General features: G+C 35.7%; 1 protein-coding gene and 2 long non-coding RNA genes across 4 annotated transcripts in view; 1 reads left to right on the top strand and 2 right to left on the bottom strand.

Annotated features, from left to right (window-relative positions):
• The window catches only part of ptprb (protein tyrosine phosphatase receptor type b), a 44529-nt gene extending 25603 nt beyond the window's left edge, over nt 1-18926 (top strand). For both annotated transcript variants that reach the window (XM_042403265.1, XM_042403264.1), the window contains 16 exons: nt 2077-2226; nt 2423-2562; nt 3768-3904; nt 4010-4116; nt 4206-4311; nt 6046-6126; nt 7025-7042; nt 7184-7265; nt 8413-8503; nt 11317-11393; nt 11476-11610; nt 12912-13034; nt 13129-13292; nt 14313-14448; nt 15389-15509; nt 16624-18926. In XM_042403265.1, the coding sequence (XP_042259199.1) occupies nt 2077-2226; nt 2423-2562; nt 3768-3904; nt 4010-4116; nt 4206-4311; nt 6046-6126; nt 7025-7042; nt 7184-7265; nt 8413-8503; nt 11317-11393; nt 11476-11610; nt 12912-13034; nt 13129-13292; nt 14313-14448; nt 15389-15509; nt 16624-16646 (1691 nt within the window). In that variant the 3' untranslated portion in view covers nt 16647-18926. The remainder of the gene's footprint in view (nt 1-2076; nt 2227-2422; nt 2563-3767; nt 3905-4009; nt 4117-4205; nt 4312-6045; nt 6127-7024; nt 7043-7183; nt 7266-8412; nt 8504-11316; nt 11394-11475; nt 11611-12911; nt 13035-13128; nt 13293-14312; nt 14449-15388; nt 15510-16623) is intronic.
• LOC121890773 lies at nt 2139-10083 on the bottom strand. Its single transcript, XR_006093926.1, has 4 exons — nt 9694-10083; nt 4173-4300; nt 3717-3898; nt 2139-2220 (listed from the first exon to the last, which is right to left on the bottom strand). It is a non-coding gene; the product is annotated as an uncharacterized LOC121890773 (long non-coding RNA).
• Nucleotides 12905-25582, bottom strand: LOC121890769. The gene is made up of 4 exons (XR_006093917.1): nt 25423-25582; nt 25056-25170; nt 13147-13286; nt 12905-12995 (listed from the first exon to the last, which is right to left on the bottom strand). It is a non-coding gene; the product is annotated as an uncharacterized LOC121890769 (long non-coding RNA).
• Between the last annotated feature and the right edge of the window lie 1390 nt (nt 25583-26972).

Raw genomic sequence — 26972 nt, 5'->3', positions numbered from 1 at the left:
ATAGAAAGTCTCTTTAAATAGGGCTGCTCACCAGGGACAGAGACAGAGGGAACAACAGGATGAAGTTTGTGTGTAAACTCTTAAAGATCCTTCCAGCTTAGTATTAATGTATCAGTCTAAGTGGAAGAATTTCTGCAAAACAATTACTTTTACTTCAGTAAATGTTCAAATGATCCAATATTTCAGCAAAAATCAAAGATTAGAGAAAAAGTCCAAAAACTGAAAACAGATTTGTGTATCAGAACTTTGTTTTTTCTTCTTTCCTCTCCCATTAATCATCTCACCACCCCTCAGATTTATCTGCTGACCCTTTGGAGGGGCCCGACCCCTAGCTTGGGAACCACTGGACTAAACTAGCTAACTGTATATAAAGTAGTGTAAACTAGCTCCACCTCCAGCAGCTACAACAGTAACATGCTGCTCTAACACTGATGCTTCACTATTAATAATCTAATGATGTCATATATAATAATATATCAGTCAGAGGGACCAAACCACTACTTTTACTGCAATACTTTAACTACATCAAGCTCATAATACTTATGTACTTTTACTGCAATACTTTAACTACATCAAGCTCATAATACTTATGTACTTTTACTGCAATACTTTAACTACATCAAGCTCATAATACTTATGTACTTTTACTGCAATACTTTAACTACATCAAGCTCATAATACTTATGTACTTTTACTGCAATACTTTAACTACATCAAGCTCATAATACTTACGTACTTTTACTGCAATACTTTAACTACATCAAGCTCATAATACTTATGTACTTTTACTGCAATACTTTAACTACATCAAGCTCATAATACTTATGTACTTTTACTGCAATACTTTAACTACATCAAGCTCATAATACTTATGTACTTCTACTGTAGTAAAGGATCTGAATACATTTTTCCACCACTGATGTTTACTAAAGTATAAATCATGTTATAAGTAGGTCAGGTTTGAACTTCTGGTACGAGACAGAGAGAATGAATAAAATGAACTTTTTAAGTGTGTATTCACAGTGGCAAAATAAGGAGATGTCACTTGATTCTTATTTTTCACTCTTTGCCCTTTTTTCAAAAAGTCACTGTGACCCAAAATCACAGTCTGAAAACTTTTTTCCCTTCTGATTTACAGTCTTTTTTATTTCTTCTCTTTGTTCGACTCTCGTTCCCTCTCCCTCTTTCTCTCTCTTTGCTGCATTATAAATCATCCTGACACAATTGGACTGGAAACAGAAACAGTAAAAAAATCCCCCCCCCGAAAAGTTTTTTTTTAAGAAATGTATTTGTGACATTTCCCAAGATAAGAGAGAGACAAGGAGATGATGGAAAAGTGGAGAAAACACAGAGTGAGTTGAGAGAAAAAAAAAAAAATAAAAAAAATGAAGAAAAGTTTGCCTGATAGAAATGATTCACCATCACATAATTTAAAAATATATTTAAATTATAATTTATATTATTATATGGAGTAATTCAATAATTAAACTTAGTTTCTCATAATTATGAACTTATTATTTGTAAATTACAGAAAATAAGTCAGAATTTTGACTGAAGTTCTTGGGTAAGAAAATTTGATAGTAAATTATAAGATATTAAGTCAAAATTAAGTCTTATGAAGTTATTATCTCATAGTTTTGACTTAAGTCTATCTTTTGACATACTAAGCAAAAAATTATGATGTTCTGTAACTTATGAAATAGCAGTAAGACTTCATAAGTTTAAGATAATACAATCGTAATTATGAGATAGGAAGCTGAAATTTTGACCTTTCTCATTTTTGTTATACATATTTCATCTATTTTTTGGTAGAAATGAACCTCCATACTTACAAACAAAACAAAAAAACTTAACTGTATTCAATATTTTGTCAAAAGCAGAACAAAGAAAGCTCCTCGAGACAAATATCAGAAATTAGAACAAATTAATTTACAGTCGAACAAGCAACAAAAATAAGTTTAAAAAGGGACAAACAAAAGAACATAAAAGTACATAGATTTCTATACACATAGAGTACATTTTAAGCTGTTTTATTATTTGATTGACAGTCTGTGTAACCAACCCATGTCCTCCCAGGTCCGCCGGTCCCGCCCCCCAGTGTGCGTGTCAGCGAGAGATCGTCCAAGGTCACTTCATCCTCCATCTTGTTCCGCTTCAACTGCTCCTGGTTCAGCGACGCAAACGGAGCCGTCCGATACTTTGCCGTCATCGTGGCCGAGTCTGACAGTACATACATACGTTTTAAATAACTTTAAATAACTTTGATATACTCAGGAAGTTCCAAACGTTTGCTAAATACACTTCTAAAATCACAAATGAGTTCAGAGAAACAGATTTCAGCCAGAGAACAAAGTCTAGACTTTCATCGTTAAGTGTTGCCGTTTTCACGTCGTCCTCTGACTGTTCGTGTCTCTTCTGACAGCCAATGAGCTCCTGCAGCCGGAGCAGCGCCACCCTCTGCCCTCCTACCGCGACTACATCAACAACTCCTCCGTCAGAGCCTATCAAACCGCCTACTTCTCCAGCCGCTGCCCGCAGGACAGCGAGACCTCCGGCGGACAGGTAACACAGGAAACGACAGTAACTCAAGGAAACATTTAGGTTTTTGTTCAGAATTTTGAAAATACAAATGGTTTTCACTTTTTGTTTGGAGGATTAAGTAGATATAAATTTACTTTTTTCTTTATATATATTAATTAGCAGTCTAAAATAATTACCAGTAATGACAAAAGCTTGTAGTCATGTGATCATTAGTGGAACCAATAAGGGAAGTCGAGTAAAGCTTTAGTATACAAGAACATTTTTTCTTGTATACAAACATTTTTTTTCCACCTCTTCTCTGTAGCACATTGTCTTCCTAAAAATTGTAATTGTGCATTTTTTTTTTTGTGCACTATACAGAGCACTCAAATGTAAATGTGCTCTAGATACCGTTACATGACTCGTGGTTTGTTATTGCGATTATAAGCTGATATTCAAAAACAAAAACATCTCAAGGATGACAAACAGGAAGGAAATTATAGAAAATAAAACAAACTTATTACATCATAATTGTAGAAACAATTTTGTTAAAAAAAAGTTAGTGTTTGTTTAATATATTTAATTTGTTTATTTCTATTAATACAAATTGTCTGATAACAGCAGTGCTAATAAAACTAAAACAATTATGAACGCATCAACAGACGAGAGCAGTAATGACTAAATCTACCACAATCAACACAAGTACGACAAAGTGATTAAATATCAGAAACTACAATAATAATATTGATAATATAAATATAACATTAACGACATAATTAATGCTGAACACTGATGTGGGAAAAATTCCTACAAATGAACAAGTAAATCAACTTTTAACTAATTTGCAAAAAAAATGATCCAATGAAGAAATTGATGAGCTGATTAACCGGCAACTATTTTGATAATCAATTTATTGTTTTGATTCTTTTTGTTTTTAATAGAAAAAATGTCAACATGTGAATGTTTTCTGGTTTGTTTATATGACAGTAAATTCTGGGTTGAGGACTGTTGGTTGGACAAAACAAGACGCTGCAGGTTGCAGTTTTGGGATACAGATCATTTTCTGACATTTTATAGACAAAACGACTAATTGATTAATTGAGAGAACAATCAACAGATGAATCGATAATGAAAATAATTGTTAGTTGCAGCTCTACTTCATACAGAACAAAATAAAAGAAGAGTTTTATTTGTACATGTTTGTGTTGACTTTGTGTGTCAATTCAATCAATCAATGAATTGATCAGGTGGTGGAGGTGAACCTGGGGGCAGGAGGAGACCGGCTGGGTGGGGCTTGCGATCGTTACCATGACGACGACCTCTACCTGAGTGACAGCTACGGCGGCTTCTGTGACGGACCGCTGAAACCCAAAACCTCCTACAGGTAAACACACACATATGCAGCCTGACGGAGCACCTTCGAGCAAGGCAGCAAATCCCTTCATTTAAATTACTAATGACGTGTGTGTGTGTGTGTGTGTGTGTGTAGGCTGAGTGTACGAGCTTTCACCAGACTGTTTGATGAAAACCACAAAGAGTTTCCTCAGCCGCTCTTCACTGACACGCACCTGTCGACACCACTCAGGACGCACGCAGGTGAGCACCTCACACACACAAACACACACACACACACACACACTTCCTGTACCGACCTGTTTATTGACGTGTGTGTCGTTCTGCGTCAGAGCCTCTAGGTGGCGTCGTGGAGGGTTTGAGCGCCGGGATGTTCCTCATCGGTATGATGGTGGCCGTCGTCTCGCTGCTGGTTTACAGACAGCGGCTACGCAAAGTGTAAGTACACAAAAACACACGCGTTTACACTGCTGTACTTGTGGGGACCCTCAGTCTCTAGACCTTATTCTAACCTTAACCCCAGAACCAGGTCTTAAAGGAACAGTTTGATATTTGGAAGTCTTTGTCCGTGTCCGAAGTTAAAAAGTAGAGCTACAAACACCTCTAATTAACACTCCAGTCGTTTAGTTCATATAAGTCTCTGTTCATTTAGAGTATTGAGTTAATTAGGCCCATTAAAAGATTCATTGGCTTAGAACCACACAGGGTGATTTTCATTCGGCTAATTTATGCTTCCTCCCGTCCTCGCTCCTCCATCCTCCGGCTCTGACCGGGAAATTGTTCTCCCTCCGACATCAGTGAGGATCTTTCAATCCATAAAATGCACCTCGGAGGAGACGAGGAGCCTACAGGTGTATCCTCTGCTGACGTTTTTGCTGGACGGCAACAACCCCTTTGATCCAGTGTGTTTACTGTCCTGTCAGATCAGCTGACCAATTAATAAACAGTCAGGTTGTTTTTGTAATACAGCAGATCAGGAAAACTACCTGTGGAACAGGAATGATGCGGCCAACAGCAGCTGATCATATTTACAGTATTCATAAAAAACACTTGTAACTTTAACTTTATTTAGGCTTCTCCTTTCTTCTTTTCCGTTTCAAGAACGTCTCAGCTCCTTCAGGAATACGATGCTGGAGTTTCAGAGGGTTGATAGATGGTTTAATTTGTTCAATAATTTGTGTTTTTTAAGGAAATCTTAAGAAAGGTTTAAAGGAAAACATGTAAAAAAAACAACAACACAGATTTGGCTATAATCAATATTTTTATAACAATGTCTGATGTGTCAGTGTGTAATGTGTCGGTTGTGGCTCGTAGTGATGAATCTATCAGTGACTCTGCAGCTCCTCTCGGCTTTACGGAGCTTTATAGTGAGTTTCAGCTCATTGTTTATCTGTCTGGCTGCAACTTTACTGTTCTGGTTCACTCTCAGCGTCTCATAGCGTCGTTTTCAGAGAAAAAGCTGTCAAAAGCCGTTGTACACTACCTGCTCAGCACCAAACAGCAAACAGACACAGTTAGCTGTAGACTAGCTGGTGAACATAGTGGAGCATTTAGCAGCTAAAGAGCCAGATATTTCCCTCAGGAGTTGGTAGAGAGTAAAAACAGAGATAAAAGAGAGTGAATATTGGACAGAAACACGACTCCACATGAATGATAATGTTGCTCCGTAACTGCTGGATGTGGAAATAAGAAGCTGTTTGTTAACATGTTAGCCACAACTGCTCTATACGCTGATAATATGACAGAAGTCATGTTTAGAGACTATTCTGCTGAAAACAAGTGGACAAAAAACATCATTTCAAGCAGCTTTAACTAGATTGAAACTACAAAAGATCAAGAATAGAACCCTGAGGAACCCCACAAGTAATTATTGACATCATCAATGTGATGATCATGTTTTAACTGCTGGATGTGGAAATAAGCAACCGTTTGCTAACAAGTTCAACATGTCAACTGGAAAGCTGATGATATGTCAGAGTTCTTACCATCAGTTAATGCAGGTTTATGTTGAACATACGACCTGTTATATGAGTCATGAACAGTTTGACTTTCTCCATAAGGGGAAAACTAACACTAAATGTTGTTGTTGTAAGATGCTGTCTGCAGTTTGTTATGTGTATATATTGTCTTATATATATATATATATATGTGTGTGTGTGTGTGTGTGTGTAGGGCTGTACAGGAGAACCCGGTGGTGAGGATGAGTATGTGGAAAGAGGTGCCGGCTTCAGGGATATATATGGGTGTCAGGAGGTAAGTGTGTGTGTGGCTCTATTTATTTTTCTTCAGTATATGTGAGAGAGAGAGAGACAGACACAGAGAGAGATTAGTTTCCAATACCTCCTACGTCCAATATGTGAGTGTGTGAAGTATTAGTTTCCAATAAAGTCTCTCTCTCTCTCTCTGATTACCTCATCATTCACCCGCCACAGTCACAGCAGCTGTTAATTACTCTGAGTGTGTTCGTATGCTCAGCGCAGCTCATTAAGTGTCAGTTTGACAATTAATTTGTGCTTTATTAATAGCAGGAATGGATAATAGTTATCGTTATAACAGGATTGGACATTGATTAAATAAGCTCCTCCGATGTTTGAGAATTATGACAAGTATGTATTTATTAAATATCTGCTCTCAAATTATTGGTGTGACCTACTTCTGGTATCAGTTCAGATTGCTGACTGATGAATATCATGTTTTTCTTCAGATATATTGATTAAATATTTAATTAACACCGACCAATTGATGAATCTTGACTAAAAAGTTTTTTTTTTTTTATGTGCATTTCGTTCAACATTTAGCCAAATTAATACAATATGAATATTTGGCAATCTCTAAAATTGATGACAAGAAATTTTTGGGTAATTATCAAGGTCAGAACAAAACTATGTATCACTGCAGTGGTATATACTAAGTTATTAATATTTTTACAGTAATTATTGAGAATAACTGTCACTGTTGTTGTTAATTGTTGTTAATTACTGAGAATTAACATAACTTTATATCTTTACCTACTGCTGAACAGATTAACATTCAGTTAATTATTACAGTTTAAGATGGGCTGTGAAATGTGCCTCTAACTGTGTGATAACAGACTCATATTTGCCTGTATATGTACAACAATAATAACTGACTGCCTGTCTTTGTGTTGCAGTAACCGTCGAGTCACCAGGTAAGAGTCTCTTTATTTTGCATCAAGTTTTAACTGGACAAGGAAGTTTCAAAACTGATAAATAGTCAGAATTGTTGGATTGTTTTTTGTAAATCTTGAAATGTGACGGTTAACGTGATATGTCTGTCTGTATCTGTGCAGTCCTATCAAAGCCTGTCACTTTGAGTCCCATCTGAACAAACTTCAGGCCGACTCCAACTACCTGCTGTCAGAGGAGTTTGAGGTAAAAGAGACATTTCGACACGTTTTTATATCAGTAGTAAACTGAGAGTGGACTCTAGTGGGACGCTTAAAGGGCCTGATCACAACAGCAGTTTTCAGAGTTGAATATCTGACTGGCAAATGTTTTCTCGGTTTGAATATCATTGTAAATTAATATATTTACATGACCTGAGGCTCTGAGAAATGGAGGTTATTTTTAAATTGTCTCACATTTTAAAGACTAAAAGATTAATCAAAATAATAATCCAATAAAGTCCATTAACCCGATGGCATCATGTAATGATGCCCATAGCACACATAGGGTACCATCCAAAATACCAATCCACAGTCCTCCTTCTGTGCAAAAAATGTATTTTAAAGTTTATCTGAAGCTAATATGAAGCTTCAGCGTCCAAATGAGTCAAATCAAGTAGATATCTTTCAACGTTACAGTCTTTTTAGTGCCAAAGTTCCTCTTTTTGTTACTATACTTCCACCTGCAGCTCAACAGGGAAACACTGTCCGAGGAAACACAAAGAGGGAATTTGATGCTAAAAAGACTGTAAATGTGTCAGATATCCACTTGATATGACTAACTCAGACTGCTGAAGCTGAATAGAAGCTTCACACAGACTTTGAAATGACTGTGTGGACACACTGTGGATTTTGGCCTCCATCACTAACATTGAAAACACATTTGAAGGATCTTTTAATATCCAGTATGAACAGGAGGAATGATTACAGACACCTGACTGCTGCTTTAAGATACACTTGTCCTTTAGTTTATTGTATAGTTGCTTCAGCTCACATCTAAATCAACTTTAAACTACATTTATTTAGCTTTTTTCTTATCTTACCTCACTTGTTGTAACAGTAAGTTGCAGTGATACGTCAGATCAAATATCTAACCGGGTGATTACTTACCTCGTGTGCTGATGATGGTCACCAAACTTTGAGCGCCACACATCTATTTTATCGTGAGACTTTTCAGTGTGACTGGGAGATAATCCCATTAAAAGAGATCAGAATTTTAGTTTACGACGTGATGCGTGGACACAAATTTTCCAGTAAAACCCTGATGCAGTCTCTTCTAAAGTTGTGGAGAAAAAGATGTGACAGTTTTTACAGAATGTGCATTCATTTCACAAGAAAATACTGTGTCTGTGCAGGATCTGAAGGACGTGGGCCGCAACCAGACGATGGACGTCGCCCGACTGCCGGAGAACCGAGGAAAGAACCGCTACAACAACATCCTGCCATGTTAGTACTGATGCATCACTGTGTGTATCGTTTGATTAAATGGCTTTAATTTTCTCCCCTGCAGCAACAAATTACATACAAGAAAGAAAAAGAATATAAAAATCAGCTTAAATGGAGTCAAATTGAGTTCCTCAATGAAATGAAAATAAACAAATGAATTCGTTAAGAGCTTTAACTAATGAGACTGCACCTGTTCCCATGGTGACGGTGATGTACCAGTATGAGGCTTGAGACCTCTTCTCCTACTTCCTTCTTCTTCACTTCACTTCCGTCCTCCTTTCCTCCGTAAATTATGATCTCATTTAGATTGAAATAGACGATAAAGCAGCGTGTGCTTTAGGGCGTGGCTACCTTGTGATTGACAAGTCACAAGTTGGACCCCGGGGAGCTCGTCCCCAGCGCCACGCTCTCGTCCAAATATGGTCACTTCTCATCACGTCTGGCTCCAAAAAAACCAAGATGGCCAAACTCGAGGCTTCAAAATGGGAGTCCGCAAACCATCGGGTGACGTCACGATGGCTACGTTAACTTTTTTTATACAGTCTATCGGTTGAAATGAGGCAAATAAAATCATATAGTTAAAAAAGTATAAAAGTAAAATGGAGTATAATACTAAACAATAATATAAGGTAAAACAGTCATTAATGTCAGATTCTGCAAGAATCTTAATATTCCCCTCATGAGTTTACAAAACCAGGTCAAATAGATTTTCATGATCATTACAGAAAGTGATGACATTATTTACATTTAAACAGTTGATATCAGTGTGTGTGTGTGTGTGTGTGTTATTGTTAGTCAATCGGTATCTCAGTTCATATAAAGTCATTAAGTGTCAGTCATGTGTAACTGAAGCCAATTTTCTATACGAACAGAAAAATGTGATTCATGTAGCTCTATAATTAACTGTCAGAACACGTGCACACACACACACACCCACACACACACACACACACAATAAAATGAATCATTGTTTTTCACTTTGTAAATGTGAAGAGGTTCAGCTGTGACCCAAAGAAAATACATTTAACATTTCAACAAATATTCTCACTTAGAACAATAAAAGAGAAAAACTGTTAAATGTGATTTTTAAAAAAAGCCTTGTGTCATTTTGTTTGTCATGATGCAGGTGTTAGTTTGTAACAAAAGTTTAAATGGTTTCAGTTACAGTCAGATAATAACTAAGTGTTTACCTGTGAGGAATCTGCCCTTCATGGTTTAACCACCAAAGGTTCACTGTGGAGCTGAAACAATGAGTTGATTAATAAATTAGGTTACTTATCAATCAAAAATGATCTGATTTATATCATTGTAAACTGAATATCTTTGGGTTCTGGACGACTAATTGGACAAACAAAAGTTCCTTGGCGCTCAGCAGCAGTCTGTTTCCGTCCCTCTGGTTCTCCACTCACAACACTCTGCAGAGTCCTGTGATACGCGCAAATTTTTTGCTCAAGTTGAATATTTTCACTTCATGTGAATGATCCATATATCGCAAATTTACATCGTCAGTCGCGTCGCCGACATAGACTGTATAAAAATATGGACGTAGTCACCGTGACGTCACTCGTTGGTTTCTGAAGAGCGGTTTTGAAGCTCAAAGCGAGCCGCTCCGGCCGTCGCCATCTTGGCAGTGCGTGATGCTGCCTAACTCCCAGCCAATCAAAAATGGGCAAAGAGGCGGGCCCAATGGCTGAAACAAGCCACCTAGCGGCTGGCGGACCTGTCACTCAAAGCAGCCATGTCCTTCATTATGCAGAACTTTACAGCTTAATAAAATTTAAACGGGTGAGTTATAAAAAAATTCACCCCCCGTACAGTTGTCATGAAAGAGGAAATTAGCTACAGAGACCAAAACCATTTTTTGTACCAGACTGTAAACATGTTTATTTCTGCTGTTAAGTTGGACATTTTAACATGGAGGTCTATGGAGATTGACTCGCTTTTTGAGCCTCAAGTGGTCGTTCAAGGAACTGCAGTTTTTGGCACTTCCGCATTGGCTTCATTTTACAGCCCCAGAGGTTGCTGCTTGGTCGCTGAGTGTTTTTGCATTGACTTTGTATGTAATGGCACCACAAGAAGAATACACTTTGCATTTGGTGTGAACACACCATAAAAGTTAAACCTTGATTCTTGTTCATTTTTAAAATTTGTTGTTTTTTACTCTTACACAAAGCATTAAAGTTGCTCTAATAAATATTTTTATTTCAACAATGTATCAAATGACAGTAAGTAATGTGAAAAAGAGGATTCGTGGCTCATATTGTAGAACCCACAAATATATATCACAAACTGTGCAGCTTTACAGACGTTTTCAGCCTCCTTTAGCTTCTAGTTTTGGTTCATCAACTAATGGAAAACCCACTGTACACTACCTGCCCTGCAGCAAACAGCTGACAGACACAGTTAGAGACTAGTTGGTTAAGAAAGTACAGCATTTAGCAGCTAAAGAGCCAGATATTTCCCTCAGGAGTTGATGGAGACCAAAAACAGAGCTAAAAGAGAGTGAATATTGGACTTACATTCACCAGGTGGACAGAAACACGACTTCACATGAATGATAATGTTGCTCCATCACTGCTGGATGTGGAAATAAGCAACTGTTTGCTAACATATTAGCCATAAAAACCTTATAAAGTAATATGAATCAGATGTTGTGGAGTTCTTCTTCCCCCAAAGTGGCTAAAATAGTCTATACAGCTTTAAAAACAACTTTGATGTGAACTACTACATTAAAACCCTATTCATAAAAAAAGACTTCTCACACTCATAATATCTGCTAGGTTTAGAAGATAATTAGATTTTCTGTTTTCTAGATGATTCTACCAGAGTGAAGCTGTCGTACCTGGAGGACGACCCCTGCTCCGACTACATCAACGCCAGCTACATACCTGTATGTACACACACTCATACACTCACACACACACACACTCAACACACACACACATACTCACTCAGACGCCCCTCCTCTGCAGGGTAATAACTACCGGAGGGAGTACATCGCCACCCAGGGCCCGCTGCCCGGCACCAAGGACGACTTCTGGAGGATGGTGTGGGAGCACGGCGTCTACAACATCGTCATGGTGACGCAATGCGTGGAGAAGGGACGGGTAAGTCGTCAGTGATTACATTTTTGATCCTCTTGTTTTTGTTCGTTCAAAAAAACTGTGCTCAAGAGTAATGAACTAATGATTGTTTTCATTAGCGATTAATCTGCTGATTATGTTCTCAACTAATCTATTAATGTAGTGAATAAGTATTTAAAAAAAAAAAAAAGTGAAAAAGCTGAAATCAAATCCTTACATTTGGGAAGCTGGAACCAGAGAATTTTTGGTATTTTTAATTGAAAAAGTACAAAATACTGTAGTTGTTGATTAATTTTCTGTCGATCAAATACTGGATTAATCAACTGATTGTTGCAGCTCTACTGAGGATACTGATGTCTTTATAGCTGCTTATAAAATGAACTGTCAGGGTCCTCAGAGTTGTAGGCAAGCTGACATTTCCACTGCCACCCTTTGACCAAACTTTTTCACTTTTATATAAGAAATATCACAATTTAATGGAAAGATTCCCACAAAATTTGAGAGTCAGTAGAAAAGCAAGACGGGCAGAGACAGAAGACAACACAGGAATAAAAAAAATATTACAATAGAGTAGATTAGATGATTCCAGTGATGATTTGTAGCTACTGATATTATTTTGAGACCTAAATATTTAGTAAAATATATTTGATGTAATTGTGGAATGTAATTATTCTCCCAGTTTTCGCTACACCTCATCAATACGCACACTGGAGGATAAAGCAGACATTAATCTCTTTGCAGGTTTCACAGATCATGTAAGTTTTGGTTCATGTATGATCTCTCACATGACGAACAAAGACTTTGGAATGTGAGTCTTAAAAGGTAAAACATGAGTCAAGTAGGCTGTTATAGAAGTTTAGTGTGAGGAGCTGAGGTGTGCTATAACTGGGCTGTGAATAATATATGTTTCATAATTGTAGGTGAGGTGTGTTGAAGAAGAAACATTAGTTATAATAAGTATTTATAAAAATGTATCTGTAGATGAGGGAGAGCAGGAACCACAAGCACATGACAAAATGAAATGCAGACCCCCATGGGACAGGAATATGCTGATTCAGGTGCAGCTCGGTTCCAGCTTCTGAAAGTCAGGATTTGCTGTTTTTCTTTGTCTTTTATAATCATTTTATAAACTTGACATCTTTGGGTTCTGTACCGTCATACACAATCATTTGAAAACTTGGGCTCTGGAAAAACGTGATGGGCGTTTTTCACCATTGTCAAATGTTTTAAAGATCAAATGCTTGATTAATCAAGAATGTAATGAACATAACTATTAGTTGGAGCATTAAAAGCATATGAATGTGGTTTTGGTTTGTGTTTTGCAGGTGAAGTGTGATCAGTACTGGCCTGCAGACAGAGAGCCGCTGTACTACGGTGACCTGGTCATTCAGATGCTGTCAGAGTCCGTCCTGCCGGAGTGGACCATCCGAGAGTTCAAGATCACCTCGGTACTACTGATCTTTAGTTCTTTTTCTCTTGCAAGTTAATTTAGAGTTAAATAATTCAGAGTTTTAATAATACATAATCAATACACCCTGACAGGAGAGCGGCTGCAGTTACCCTCGTGTGCTGCGTCACTTCCACTACACCGTGTGGCCCGATCACGGAGTCCCAGAGAGCACTCAGTCCCTGATCCAGTTTGTCAGGACGGTCCGGGACTACGTGGACCGATCACCCAGCACCGGAGCCACCGTTGTACACTGCAGGTAGGACAGAGTGTGTTTGTGTGTGTGTGCATAATCCTCTGTGGTATTAAACAAAAACAATTTTTATATTCACATTTAAGAAGCTGGAAACAGGGAATTTCAGCTTTTTTTACTTTAAAAAAATGACTAAATCATTTGTTGATTATCAAAATAGCTGGTAATTAATTTTCTATCAATTAACTATTTGACTATTGTTGCAGCTCTAACCTTTGATTAGTTGGGAGTTTACAAAAAAACATTAAAACTGTTTGATTTTAATCGGAAACAAGTAGAACTGAAGCAGTAAGTCAACTGTTTATTTGATTGACAGAAAATTCATCAGCAACATTTTTCAAGTAAAATGACAAAAATTTGCTGATTACGTCCTTACAACTGTGGAGATTTCATGTTTTAGTTTGTCGTTGATGATTGGAAATTGAAAATATTCAGGTTTTAAACTGTTGTTCGAACAAACAACCAATTCGAAGACGCCGGCCTGGGCTCTGGAAACTTGTTATGGCTGTTTTTCACTATTTTATTGATCAAACAATAAATCAGTTAATCAACAAAGCATTTGGCAGATTAATATATAATCAAAATAACTGTTAGTTGCAGCTATTCTCTGTACATTCAAAGTGATGTCATCAAATGTCTTATGACCGACCAACAGTCCGAAATCCAAACTTATTCACTTTACAATGATATAAAAGCAGCAAATCTTCACATTTAAGAGGCTGAAATCAGCAATTATTGCTTAATAACTGACTTAAACAATCAAAATTGTTGGTGATTATCTTTAATCAAATGATTATTTCAGCACCATTGGCGTAATTGCATTCCTGTTAAGTTCAACAAGCCCTAACTAAGGATTTGCTGGTATTCTTTCCACCTATAAATGAGATGAACAAAGCCAAACACATCCAAAACTTATTGTAGGACTGTTGTGTTATATTGCATTACACTGTACATGTTTCAGAGTTTGTATTTCAGGTATGACGGATCTATAGTTTGAAGTTTTACGGTGTATGTGTTTGTGTCTAGTGCCGGTGTTGGACGTACAGGGACATTTATTGCATTGGATCGAGTTCTACAGCAGATGGACTCCAAAGGAACCATTGACCTGTACGGCTGTATATTCGACCTCCGCCTGCACCGCCAGCACATGGTCCAGACCGAGGTACACCCCCACATACAGCTGAGGAGTGCTCCATCAAGACCCTGTCCAAGTTTTTAATAAAGTCACATTTCAGTTGTATTAAAGACTAAAAAAAACGTTATACAGCCTTTTCAACTGTAGATTACCATTATTACTTTATCAGTGAATGAGGTTACAATTGTCTTTTTTACTAAAAAGGTGTTAGTATTTTATGGTCAATTGCTGCCGATGCATTTTGTCCCTGTCAGATTTCAACAGGATATTTATAAACTGGATTAAGCTGAATAAAACATAACACTTAACTTTTTAGATGTAGGGATTTTTTTGTTTTGTTTTTTAAGATATAAAATCTATGAGAATAGTCCACATATAAACACATTAACATTTCTAGCTCTTGCAATTATCAATCATAGTAACGGAGCTCCATATGTTACTATTTTTTCCATTCACCATGTATACACTTAATTCAAAGTTAACTGAACTCTAATCAGCTGTACTAGAACTAAAAGAGTTTTCACACTCAGGATTAGTTAAGATTGATTCAGTTGGTTAAATCTTCTATCTGGAATCGCCAGTAAATATTGGACCAAACCAGAGCTAAAACACCAATAATTATTGGACCAAACTGGAGCTAAATGGCAGTAAATATTAGACCATAACAGGGCTAAAATAGCAGCTAATTTTGGACAAAACTAGGATTAAAAAAAACAGTGAATATTGGACAAAACTTAAGGTACAACAGGAAATTTTAGACCAATCTAGAGCTAAAACTCCAGTAAAATTTGGACCAAACCGGAGCTAAAACAGCAGTAAATATTGGTCCAAACCAAACTGAGAGTGTATTTATGTATGTAATATAAAACAAAACTTTTTCCTGATGAATTAAACATTATCAAGCCAATACAGTGATCCATATAAAAATATTTTGATTAAACTTTCCACATCTTTGTGTGTTTTGCAGTGCCAGTATGCCTTCCTGCATCAGTGCGTGCGGGACGTCCTGAGAGCCAGGAAACATCGCAGCGAACAGGAGAATCCTCTGTACCCCATCTATGAAAACTTCAACCCTGAGTACTGCCGCGGTGAGACTCACACAAAAACACCACCTTCATGATATTTATTATAAAGTTAACCCCTACTTTATTTTAAACTTGTGGGGACTATTACGAGAAATCAGTCTCCAAAATATTTGTATTCAGCATTGCAGTGGAGCCTATTATATAATATATTCTATAATATTAACTAGAGCTGCAACTTACGATTATTTTTATTATAGATTAATCATGTTGTCTATAAAATGAAATGTCTGAAAATAGTACAAAATGTCTGTTATAATTTCTTAGAGCTTTTCAAATGTCTTGTTTTGTCTGATTAACTGTCAGAAATGTAAAAGATATTCAGTTTATCAACATATGACACAGAAGAGTTTCAACCGAAAAAAGTTGCAACCAGCAAATGTTTTATGTTTTTGCTTTAAAAACTAATTAAAATTATTATTCAAGTATCAAAATAGTTGCTGAATAATTTTCTGTCACTTAGTTAATTGACTAATCATTGCAGATCTAATATTACTAATTGAGTAAAGATTTATTTTAATCATGTAAATTCTTTCCATTTAATTAAATGAAATCTAAATTCGGCCGGTTATTAAAATGTAACTTATCAAACAGTGCGAGTGGATGATGGATAAAAAATATTGTGTTACCATATCTGCAACTTTCTAACATTATGACAGTTTCCATACAATCTGTCAAGAAATTGAATGTTTAAATATGTAATAACTAGATGTCAGTGTTTGTAAACTCAAGGTACTTAATCACAGTCATGCAAAATTGTGTAATTTTCCAATATTACTATAAAAAGTCATTAATTTTCAACATTGCTACTACAGTACAAACAGGTATAAATTGCTATAATCATCCACTATCTGACAATATTCATTTTTAAATTCTGTAAATGGTTTCATTATAAATATAATTTTATAAATAGATAATTATACAGATTAAAATCAACATTAAATAGCAAATATTTGTAGTTTTTTAAATATTTACTATAAATTACACCAAATTTCCACTCCGCCAATCTCACTCTCAGGTTACTCCAAGTATGGATGAAAGAATAGACCTTTAAAAAATTGACCATTTCTACTTTGCCCTTTAACTAACCTGCTTGTTTTTCCTGTTTGTCTCTTTTTAGATTTCATCTACACTGGACGCTAAACATACAGTGACATCCATGGATTCAAGAAGAGAAGACACTTTGCTCTTTTAGCTCAGTAATAACAATAAAAACTATCTGAGTTAACAGAGAAAGCTAGCTACACATCAGACAAAATGTGAAAATCAGTCATGTAAACGTGATCAAAAAAATAAGAAAACATACAAATGATATAATAGGTCACTGGTTACGAAAAGAAAAACTTAAATTACTGCTAAATTTTATTTATTCTCCACTAGTTTTTATCAGTGATCTTGACCTTTGTTAATGGAAATTTGAGAGTAAATGCAGATAATGTTTTAATTACAATGAAAAAATTTTTAGGATAATAGGGACGTTTTTTTTGTTTTGTTTTTTTTTAAATAGATGTAGTCTGCAGTTATTTAAAAAAGGTGCAATACAAGACATTCAGCCCCACTAGATGTTGCACCAGAGCATCAGCATCTTAGACCAAAACAAATGTGTGCGTCGTTTACTCAATAAAGTTGGAAAAAAAAGAAAGCGGTCCTTGAACTGACAGAAACTCAGACCAAACTGTCAAACTAGGCAGTGCTGATCAAATGTGGATCGAGATTCTGTTAGTGCATTACCTATTTCTCACCTCAAATGTTTTCACAAACTTATTTTAGTGAACTGTTTGGCTGTAATATGTTGTAATATGATTAAGTTTGTGACCCGGCTGCTGGGTTGAAGACGCAATCAGGGAGGATAGGGAGAACTGAGAGGCTCGGATTACAACACACACAAAGGGAGTGCTGACATCTAGTGGAGCTGAATGTTGTTTATTGCACCTTTTTAATAATTTGCTTTACTTGTTGGAGACTTTCTCAAAATCCCCCACTCATGACTCAACTTTTAAAAATGAGTCACTTTGAGATGAATTTGCATTAAGAGTCCAATTTCTTAATCAAAGTAGATCATGATTTTCTTTAATGTTGAAAGGAAACACGGGTTGAACTCAGGTCGTTGGTGTGTTCAGATCTGATGTTAGCTAGCAGTGATAGCATAGCAGCTATCCGTGATGTAACTGACTGATCACAGGGGAGGAAAGAGCCATCTATTTTTTATACCCTCTATTTTAAGTCCTCACTCACTGCTCCATATAAGCTGTTTATTTAAAAAGTTACACATATTGCTGTATGTAAATATTGATGGAATACTCTTTTTTTTTTAACATGATAATGAATATATATACTGTATGTCAACTTTTTTCATGCTGTGTATTTAGATATTTGAAATAAAACACTTCTCATGTAGCTGCGAGCAATATAACCTGCTGTATTCAGACTTCAACTTACTGTAAGTACAGCTTTTGAGTCGTTTATTTCTAAAAAAAAAAACAAAAACAAAAAAAAAAAAACACTAAACATATACCTCTTTCATGAAGTTGTTCATAAAAGTTGAAAACTTTAAACAAAATGAAAGTACAAGTCTGAATATGATGCAGGAATTATGGAAGCGTGATGCATTCACTTGAGAAAAAAAACTGCTGTTTTTCTGAATTAATAAGATATCTGAAAATCATGACAATTATCTTGTTAATGCAGAAAAACAAGGCTTTTTTTCCTCCAGTGCATGCATTACGCTTCTGTAAGGAACTTCTAATTTTTCCCCCTTTAAAATACATTACTAGTTGACTGAATTGAGTTTCTGGAATAAAAATGTGACTTTTTTTTAATCCCATGAGTGTCTGAACAAAAGAAAACCCGATATTGTAAGATTTTTTTTAGTTTAAAAAGCATTAAAATTTCACATTTGCCATTAAATTTTATGAAATATTTGGTAAACACTATTCTCTTAATGTTTGACTCAACTGCTGGAGGATTTTAAACGATTTAGGCTTGTATACGATGCATTTTATGGATTTATTTTTAAGGGACATAATGATCATTGGTTTGAATTACTGAAAAGAATATAGGGCTGGGCAATAGTTCAATATTATTGTTTATCTTTCAGAGGAAACCTTATCATTATTATTAGTAGTAGTAGTAGTATATGAGCTTTAAATATAATAGTTTAACAAAATATAATGTAAGTTTATCATTCCCATCAAACTGTACTTAAAGTCTAACAAAAAATTATCAAAATTTGTGATGTAAACTTTTATGTATGATTGCACATACATTTGTCATATTGTGAGAGATATTGAAATTAGAAATGTATTCTATTGATTAATGATATTGATTTAAGACATATCACCCAGCCCTAAAAGAATGTAAACTTGCTGTCAGATTACTGGAAACTGGATCATAAAGTGCTAATTAAAAATAGCTGCCAAACTATGCTTGTGTGTGTTTTGTCAGTTTTTGTGTTTGAGAGGAACATTAAGTGTGACACACAGTCATTAACATCAATAGTCTAATTATACATTAGTAAAAATTTTAAAATATACTTTTAAAGTTTCCCTTAGTTTTATAACTTTTTAAAATGTTGATTGACTTGTATATTTATAACTTTTTACAGAAATCATTTTGTAAATTGCCATTGACTTATATGAAACTTATAATTTTTTACAAAACATTTTTAAACTTTTCATGAGCTTTTTTTTATTTAACTTTTACAGAACTGCAGCTTTTTTCAATTTTTCAAACTTTAAAAATTATAACCTTTACATAGCTTAAAAAAAATATCTATATTCAACAATTTTACATGGATAATTTTGTAAATTGTTTATAATTTTTACAAAACTTTATTAGTTTTTTTTAATTTAGAGGTTTTACAGAAATAAAGCATCTTTAAATTTTTAACTAAATTTTTAGCTATTAAATTACAACTTTTTATAAGTAAAAAAAAAAAAGCTTATTAGCTTCTATATTCCAAATTTTTACAAATGTTATTTTGTAATTTGACATGTTAATAATTTTTACAAGACATATCTTCTAACTTTTTATTATCTTTTATTTTAACTTTTGCATAACTTATAAAATTATAACATTTACATAACATTAAAAAAAATCATTATTCCAAACTTTTACATATACAGTGGGGTCCAAAAGTCTGAGACCACTTTCCCATTCAAGTTGGAAAGTGGTCTCAGACTTCTGGACCCCACTCTATTTTTAAAATCCTCATTAGCTTTTACATGATCTGTTTTTCAACTTATTAACCCTTGGTTAATTCTCATTAACTTCTGCAGCAACAGCAGATTGAGGTCTCTGGATGCTAATGACCCTGCAATTACTGGATTTGAACATTTCCTTGCATAGCTGTTTTATACTGTTTTTACACAGCGACAAAAATGAACATTTCAGGGTATTTTTTTCTAGAATTGAGCTAGACAATAATTCAACAATTTAGTTTATTAACTTTTCTGTGAAATTGTACTGTGATGATGCAATCTCCTGACATTAACATTCTTCAAATGTTTGTTTAAAAATCAATGATTCAGAGCAAACTGTACAAATTAAAAACTATAAACATTAGTAATTAAGATGTTAAAGTTAAGTCTCATGCAGACCTACCATTGTTTTATGCAAAGTCAATAAAAACCAAAAACTCGGTTACAGCTGAGAATCATCAACACCTTTTAAAAATCGGTGACAGGATGTGTTAAAATCTGCATTTTTACCCCTGAGCTTCCTGTATTCTTTGATAGCAAACATGCAGTATAAAGGTTAGATAAACAGTTTGACTTTAAATGAATTCTACGTTTTCACATAAAGAGGAGGGAGCCAAATCTGCCATGTCATCTACAAAGTTTGAGCTACAATTTCAGGAATCTTTTCAATCTTTTGAAAACCTAAATTAAACTAAAACGCACCAAAGACACTTGAACCTACAGTATAAATGTCCAATCATCGGCTAAACATGTCCCAGACCTCTGTGTGCTGGAAGCTCGAGGATAAAATCGATATTGATTTTCTAATCAAACAAGCATTTCCCAAAAAGTCTGAGTATTCTTATTATTGTATGACTTTGTGCTGATTATATATTTGGTTGGTCTAATATCTGTCATTTCTGTTTTATTGTTGGGTTTTTAAAACACTTTAAAAACCTTTGTGTTTGTGCCCAGTAGCTTTCCCCATGAGGTGACCATAGCTGGTGCAAATAATAATAATAATAATAATAATGATAATAATAATATTGATAATATATTTGACAAAGCATTAAGGAAATTGTGGAAAGACAGGGAAAGGCATTTGAGGCAAGAAAAAAGATCAAGTCTTGCTACTTTTGTTCTTTTCTAGTCAGCATCTGTGGAGCCGATTTTCAAACATCTGATTTCCATATTGATCTAGGGCACACTGAGGCTGAAGCAGAACTGGGTAACCCAGATACAGCAGGCATCAGGGAGTCCCTGTCAGAGAGGTCGAACTGAGCCAAAATCCCTCTGGTCCAAACATCCAGCTCGTTCTCCCCTCTGTCCTGGCAGAGTTATACTGTGGCAAAGTTAGAAATCATCCAACGCCCCACCAGCTTCCAGTCAGTCCCAAAGTCCAGCTGGTATGAACGTAGCCTTTGTAACAGATGACTACATTCTTAGGGCTGCAACTAATGATTATTTTCATTATTGATTAATCTGTTGATTATTTTCTCAATTAATCGATAAGTTGTTTGGTTGATTCCCAACCTCAACTGTCTTGTTCTGTCCCAACCAAGCTCCTCAACCCTGACATATACAATTCATTGTCATAGAGGGCCAAAGAAACCAGGAAATATTCACATTTAAGAAGCTGGAAGCAGATAATTAGGGCCTGAGCCCCAAAGGGGCGTGTGTTTGTTTCTTTCTTATTATTCTTTCTTTATTATTACGCCAGTTCAACCCTAAATTTGACCCCCTAAACATGCTCAAAAACTCACCAAATTTGGCACGCACATCAGGTCCGGTGAAAAATTTGATAAAATGTAAAAATTATCCCCCAAAGTGCCAAAATGTGCTCTATAGCTCCACCTATGTATCAAATATGGCCACCACAGCCCGTAGCAATGTCGTAGAGGGATCGAACCAAAACTCAATTATTCGTCTCATCAAGACCTACAAATCATAAGCTGACATCCCTGACCTAAATCCAACAGGAAGTCCGCAATCTGCCCATCAAAGTACGACTTTGCGCCAATTTTGGACCCCCAAGAAACACTATCTCCTCCTAGGGCATTAATGGTATCGGCTTCAAACTTGAATACATGACTTATGACACTGTGCTGAACAAAGGTTGTGGAAAAACGTTGTAATAACTCGAACGGTTTAGATATTATAAGCCCATAAAGGTGCGAACGCCCGTTCAATGCTGCTTGCAGCTTTAATATTAGCATTTCTTTTTGAAAAATGACTTATAGCAATTTACCGGTTCTCAAATCAGTTGGCATTGTTGCAGCTCTACACTTGTTCCAAAGTTACAATAAGTTCACATCACAAAAGATTTTCCAACACACAGAAGGTTGTGTGCAAAAGGAAGACGTTCTTATAAGGGTTGGTATAAATCTGAAGATAAATCGTACCGTCAGTTACGTGATTCCTAAGAATCGTTTCCTCATATTAGTAGGTCATGGCATCCATAGCCATGAGGAGCTCCACAACCTTAAGCTGTGATGATTAGTTGATAAATCAATTAGTTGGACGACAGAATATTAATTAATTAATTGTTCAAGTCATTTATCAAGAAAAAATGTCAACAATTCTCTGGTTCCTGCTTCTGAAATATCCCTAATGTTTCCTAATTGCCAACAGAATAATCAATGCTGAAAATCACCGGTAGTTGAAGCCCCAAATTGTCCGAGATCCACAGCATCAAAATTCTTATGAACAAACAGTCTGTTATCCCATTTAATATGTTTAAGGGATACTAACACCATTGTGTTTAACAACCAAAACCAAAGTATTTCTACGCAACCAATCCAACCCAACAAGCCAGACCAACAGCAGCAAACAACAAACTGGAAATAGACCTTACAATTATTAAAACCTACAAAGACTAGACACACACATGTAACTGTTTTCACAAGAACACACTTTTTTTTTTTTAGTCTTGATGGTTATCAAAAAATTGAAAAAGTCTTGGGGGTTTTGGAGATTTGGTTGGAAAAAACAAGACATTCAATGACGTCATTTTGTGTTCTAGCATGTTGTTATGGGCATTTTCTACAGTTTTCTGATGTTTTACAGACTAAACAAATAAAAATATGCAGACTGATTGATGATGAAAATGATAATTAGTTGCAGTCCTAGTCCTTTAGACGGGAGAGTTGTTTGATGTCGACTTCAAGCTGAACTTGTATAATTAAACACAGTTTTTCACAGGAGACCGGATTCTCATTCCCGTCAGCACCCTGAGAAACTGGACGAACTCTGTCTGTCAGTTTTAATGGTGATGCAGAATCTCTGACGCGCTGACCTTTCAAAACCTCCGGTATCAGAAAGGCTGACATTTTACATTACTTCATTTCTCACTTTTTACACGCACATTAAAACTTCCATTAAGACAAGAAGACATGAGGGGGGGGGGGGGCTTAAAGAGGGAAGAGACTAGAGGAAGTTAAGGGTTCTCCATATGCCACGGTGTATTTTCCTCTCCTCAAGAGTGGTTCTTTCAATGAATATGTCTTAAAAAATAAGAAAATAAGGGTAAAAATGAGTCAGACTCCCAAATGGAGTAATTTGGATGTATTGATTGTAAATAAAGAACTGTGTGTTAATAATGTAGAGTTCTACTTCAGGGTGTCAGGTTTAAATGTGGTAATAATTTAAAAAACAGCAGTGGAAAATTGTAAATTACAAGTGAAAATAAGACAAAATGTAAATTAGGGCTGCAACTAATGATGATTTTCATCATTGATTAAACTGCAGGTTATTTTCTCAATTTATCAATGAATTGATTATCTATAAAAATGTCAGAAAATAGTGAAAAAGTCCATCAAAAAGTCTTCCAACTGGGTTTGTCCAACTTGTTGATTGAGTTTACTGTACCATCACATAAGAAAAGCAGCAAATCTTCATATTTGAAAAGCTGGAACATGATGATATGGTTAGAATGACAATTACATAAACTTCTGCTTGAAAAACGAAGAAGAAGAAGAATCGATAATCAAAACAGTTGCAACTGAGTAATTGCAGTCTTGTTGTTTCATATCTAAATGTAATAAAGGTTGACGATGGTGCTGCTGTAGACCAGTGACCTTTTTGGTTTGTGTTAAAATGAAGCAATCTGAGGTTGTATCTGCAAAACATCCTCAGGCTAAAAGCTCCTAACTCCTAAAAATGAGCAGCGTCTCAATCCTAACTTTAGGACTGCTAAGTGTTTGATCTGAGAGTAATTAACAAAACATTTTAGTACTAAAAGCAGCTCCTCAGTCTGAGAGAACTTAAATGATCAAGAGTCACTGAGACCTGGTCACAGTCCGTCAGCTGACGCAGGTAATGAGCCTCGCTGTGTCAGCATTTTTAAAAAAACCAACAATAACAAACTTGAAGGAATATTTAGATGGCAGTTGACTTAATAAAGATCCAATTAGCTCAACAACAAATCAAAACAACCCAATAACACCCGAGATGATGGTTTGTACAGTTCTGTACTACAGTTTTTGACTGTCAGCAGTCAACGATTATTTATCAAATCAAAAATGCTCTTCAGTTTCTTCAATTTGTTTGAGATTTCAGTAAATGCACATTAAATAATCACCAGCAGCAACAAATACATTGGGCGGATTTCATGGTGAAATTGGTGCTTTATAGAACTGACATATCAAAGGATGAAGATTTGCCCGTATAACTGTAAAACAGTTGCAGTACTATGGGCGCAGCTCTGGGTATGTTTACCTGTGTAACTGAAATTAAATTACCAGCTTTTAATCTTTTTACCCAACGATGAACTACAAATATAAGTCGGTGCCTCCACTTAGCAGGACTGTATAGCAAGAATCACTCATTTTAAATCCCACTAAGAATTATGTTTTGATTACTATTCCTTGTTTTGTTTTGTTTTAACTCAAATCACACCTTAATGAAATGTAAAGATGACACACACGGTGCTTTAAATGCAAATAATTACTTTAGTTAATGAAACGTATATGTAAACCAATTAATAAAATAAAACAGGTGTAAAAATATTATACAAACTTAGACGTGTTTCCCTTTTGCTTTTCAAACCTTTCTCAGAGGTTATGACCTTTTTCTATCTTATTTACCGATAGCGAAGCTCCAAACTTTAAGGCCCACACTCACACTCACACACACACACACTCACACACACACACACACACACACACACACACACACTCACACACACACACAAACTCACACACACAAACTCACACACACACTCACACTCACAGCAACCAAAATTAAACAGTGCCCTTAAAACGTTGCGGGCCTGAGTCGTTGCTCGGAGCGTAGTGACCTGAAACAAATGGCCGCTTCACTTGCAAATGCAAGCTACCACATAAAATAGCACATGGACTGGTTAGTTGTTACTCACAAATCCTTGAGTTGAAACATGGATGAAGGATGAGGGGAATGATGAGTGAGGTTACAGGCTGGCGGGAGACATCAACTCCTCCATAGAGTCCAACGAGTGTTTCCTGGTCCTCAGTCTATTAAACGTACATGACGGTATTTCTCAATCACTTAACTCGTCCTAAAGCTCCTTTACTTCTCATGCTGAATGCATTTTGAGCTTTAAACTAATTGACATGAACACATATTAGCAACAAACAGTAACATTAGCTGCTAGTACAGCGAAAATATGTGCTAACGTAATTAGCGCGCTAATCACGATTAGCATCTATCTTTTACACACTACATCCTGATGAAGCGATACAACAATACATACACAGGTTATTTACCTTCTGCAGGTTGCTGTTATGTCAGTTACTCTCGGTAAAACTCTGCATCCACCGATAAATGTACATAAATGTCTTCAACAGCGTATAAATCTTCACACAGCTCCTGTTTGTCGTCTGAGTAGCCCATCGCGTCCTCTACGTCCCGCCCCTCCACCTTTCCAACTGGCTGACCAGTTGGTAACAACCAGTGCAATTAACAAAATGTCAAGATGGACAACTTTAGGCCCTCTGGAGTTTAGGTTGTGCGATAAACGCTTCTATGTACAGCAAACAAACTGCATGAACTTCACCAACACAATGACGAAGATTTATTAATCTTCCTACACTGTATTTAACTGTATTTATGTATCACTATTTATTTACATATTTATTTGTCTAACATGAAACTTTTTTAGACTGGGCTACATAAACATGCAGGTGGTGTTTGATGCCAGTTACAATCTACATGACTTGTCTATATTTTACTTTTTCTACTGTATGAAATCTGGGTATAAGCTATTATTTTCATCACTGATTAAGTTTCATCATTGATCAAATGTCTTGTTTTGTCTGAGCAACAGTCCAAAACCCCAAAAATATTTTTATTTACTATAATGCAAGACAAGCAAACACATCAAATTATCCCACTTGAGAGGCCAGAACCATCAAATATTTTTCAAACCATTGTCAAAATAGTGGCTGATTAATTTTCTAATCGATTAATTGACTACAGCTCCAGATAAAAATATCCAGTATTTTTTTAAAAAAAAAAACAGAAAACAAAAAATAATTATTACAGAAATTCCAGCAAAAGTGAAGAAATATGCTTCTGAATCTCTCCTGTCCTGTTTTTCATCTTATGTTTGAGGTTATTTCAGGTCTTTTTTTTTTTTTTTTTTTTTTGCTTAGATGTCAGAGCTGAAGGGAGGAAGTTGATGCACTGTCTTCAATTAGGCTCTCGTTCTGCTGATCTTAGTGTTGTTCATATTTATGGGTGTGAGAGTAGGCGGCTCACAAAGTGTTGTCTTAAGCCTTCACAGCAGAAGTGTTAAATGGCCACAGAGGACCAAGAGTCTGCAGGTTTATCAGTCCACCTGAGCACTACAGCAGCTGCTGTCACTGATGAGTCTGCTCACTGTTTGTTCAGATCAGAAGCAATTAAATTAATCATGAAACTAAGCCATTTTTAGCAGATGCAAATGTTTAGGAAACATTTATGAGGAAGTCAAAGAAAGTTATTATATTTAGATTTAAATAATGATTATTTCCATTATCAATTGAGATGATTTTCTCAATTAATCTTCTAGACTATGAAATGTTAAAAACGTCATTCACAATGTTTTAAAACCCACGGTGACGCCTTCAGTTTGCTTGTTTAGTTCAAAACCTAGAAGATATCAAATTCTCTGTTATATATAATAAAGAAAGACAGCAAATCGTCACATCTGAGAAGCTACAACCGTTTCAAAAGTATTTAATCAGTTATCAAAATAGCTGTCTGTTCATTTTCTGTCAGTCGACTAGAGCTGCAACAGTTATTCGATTAAGTGACGGAAAATTAATCCCCAACT

This window comes from Thunnus maccoyii, chromosome 23 (genome assembly GCF_910596095.1).
Source record: "Thunnus maccoyii chromosome 23, fThuMac1.1, whole genome shotgun sequence".
NCBI lineage: Eukaryota > Metazoa > Chordata > Actinopteri > Scombriformes > Scombridae > Thunnus > Thunnus maccoyii.
The sequence above is the reverse complement of the archived record's forward strand: the minus strand, read 5'-3'. Positions and strand labels throughout refer to the sequence as shown.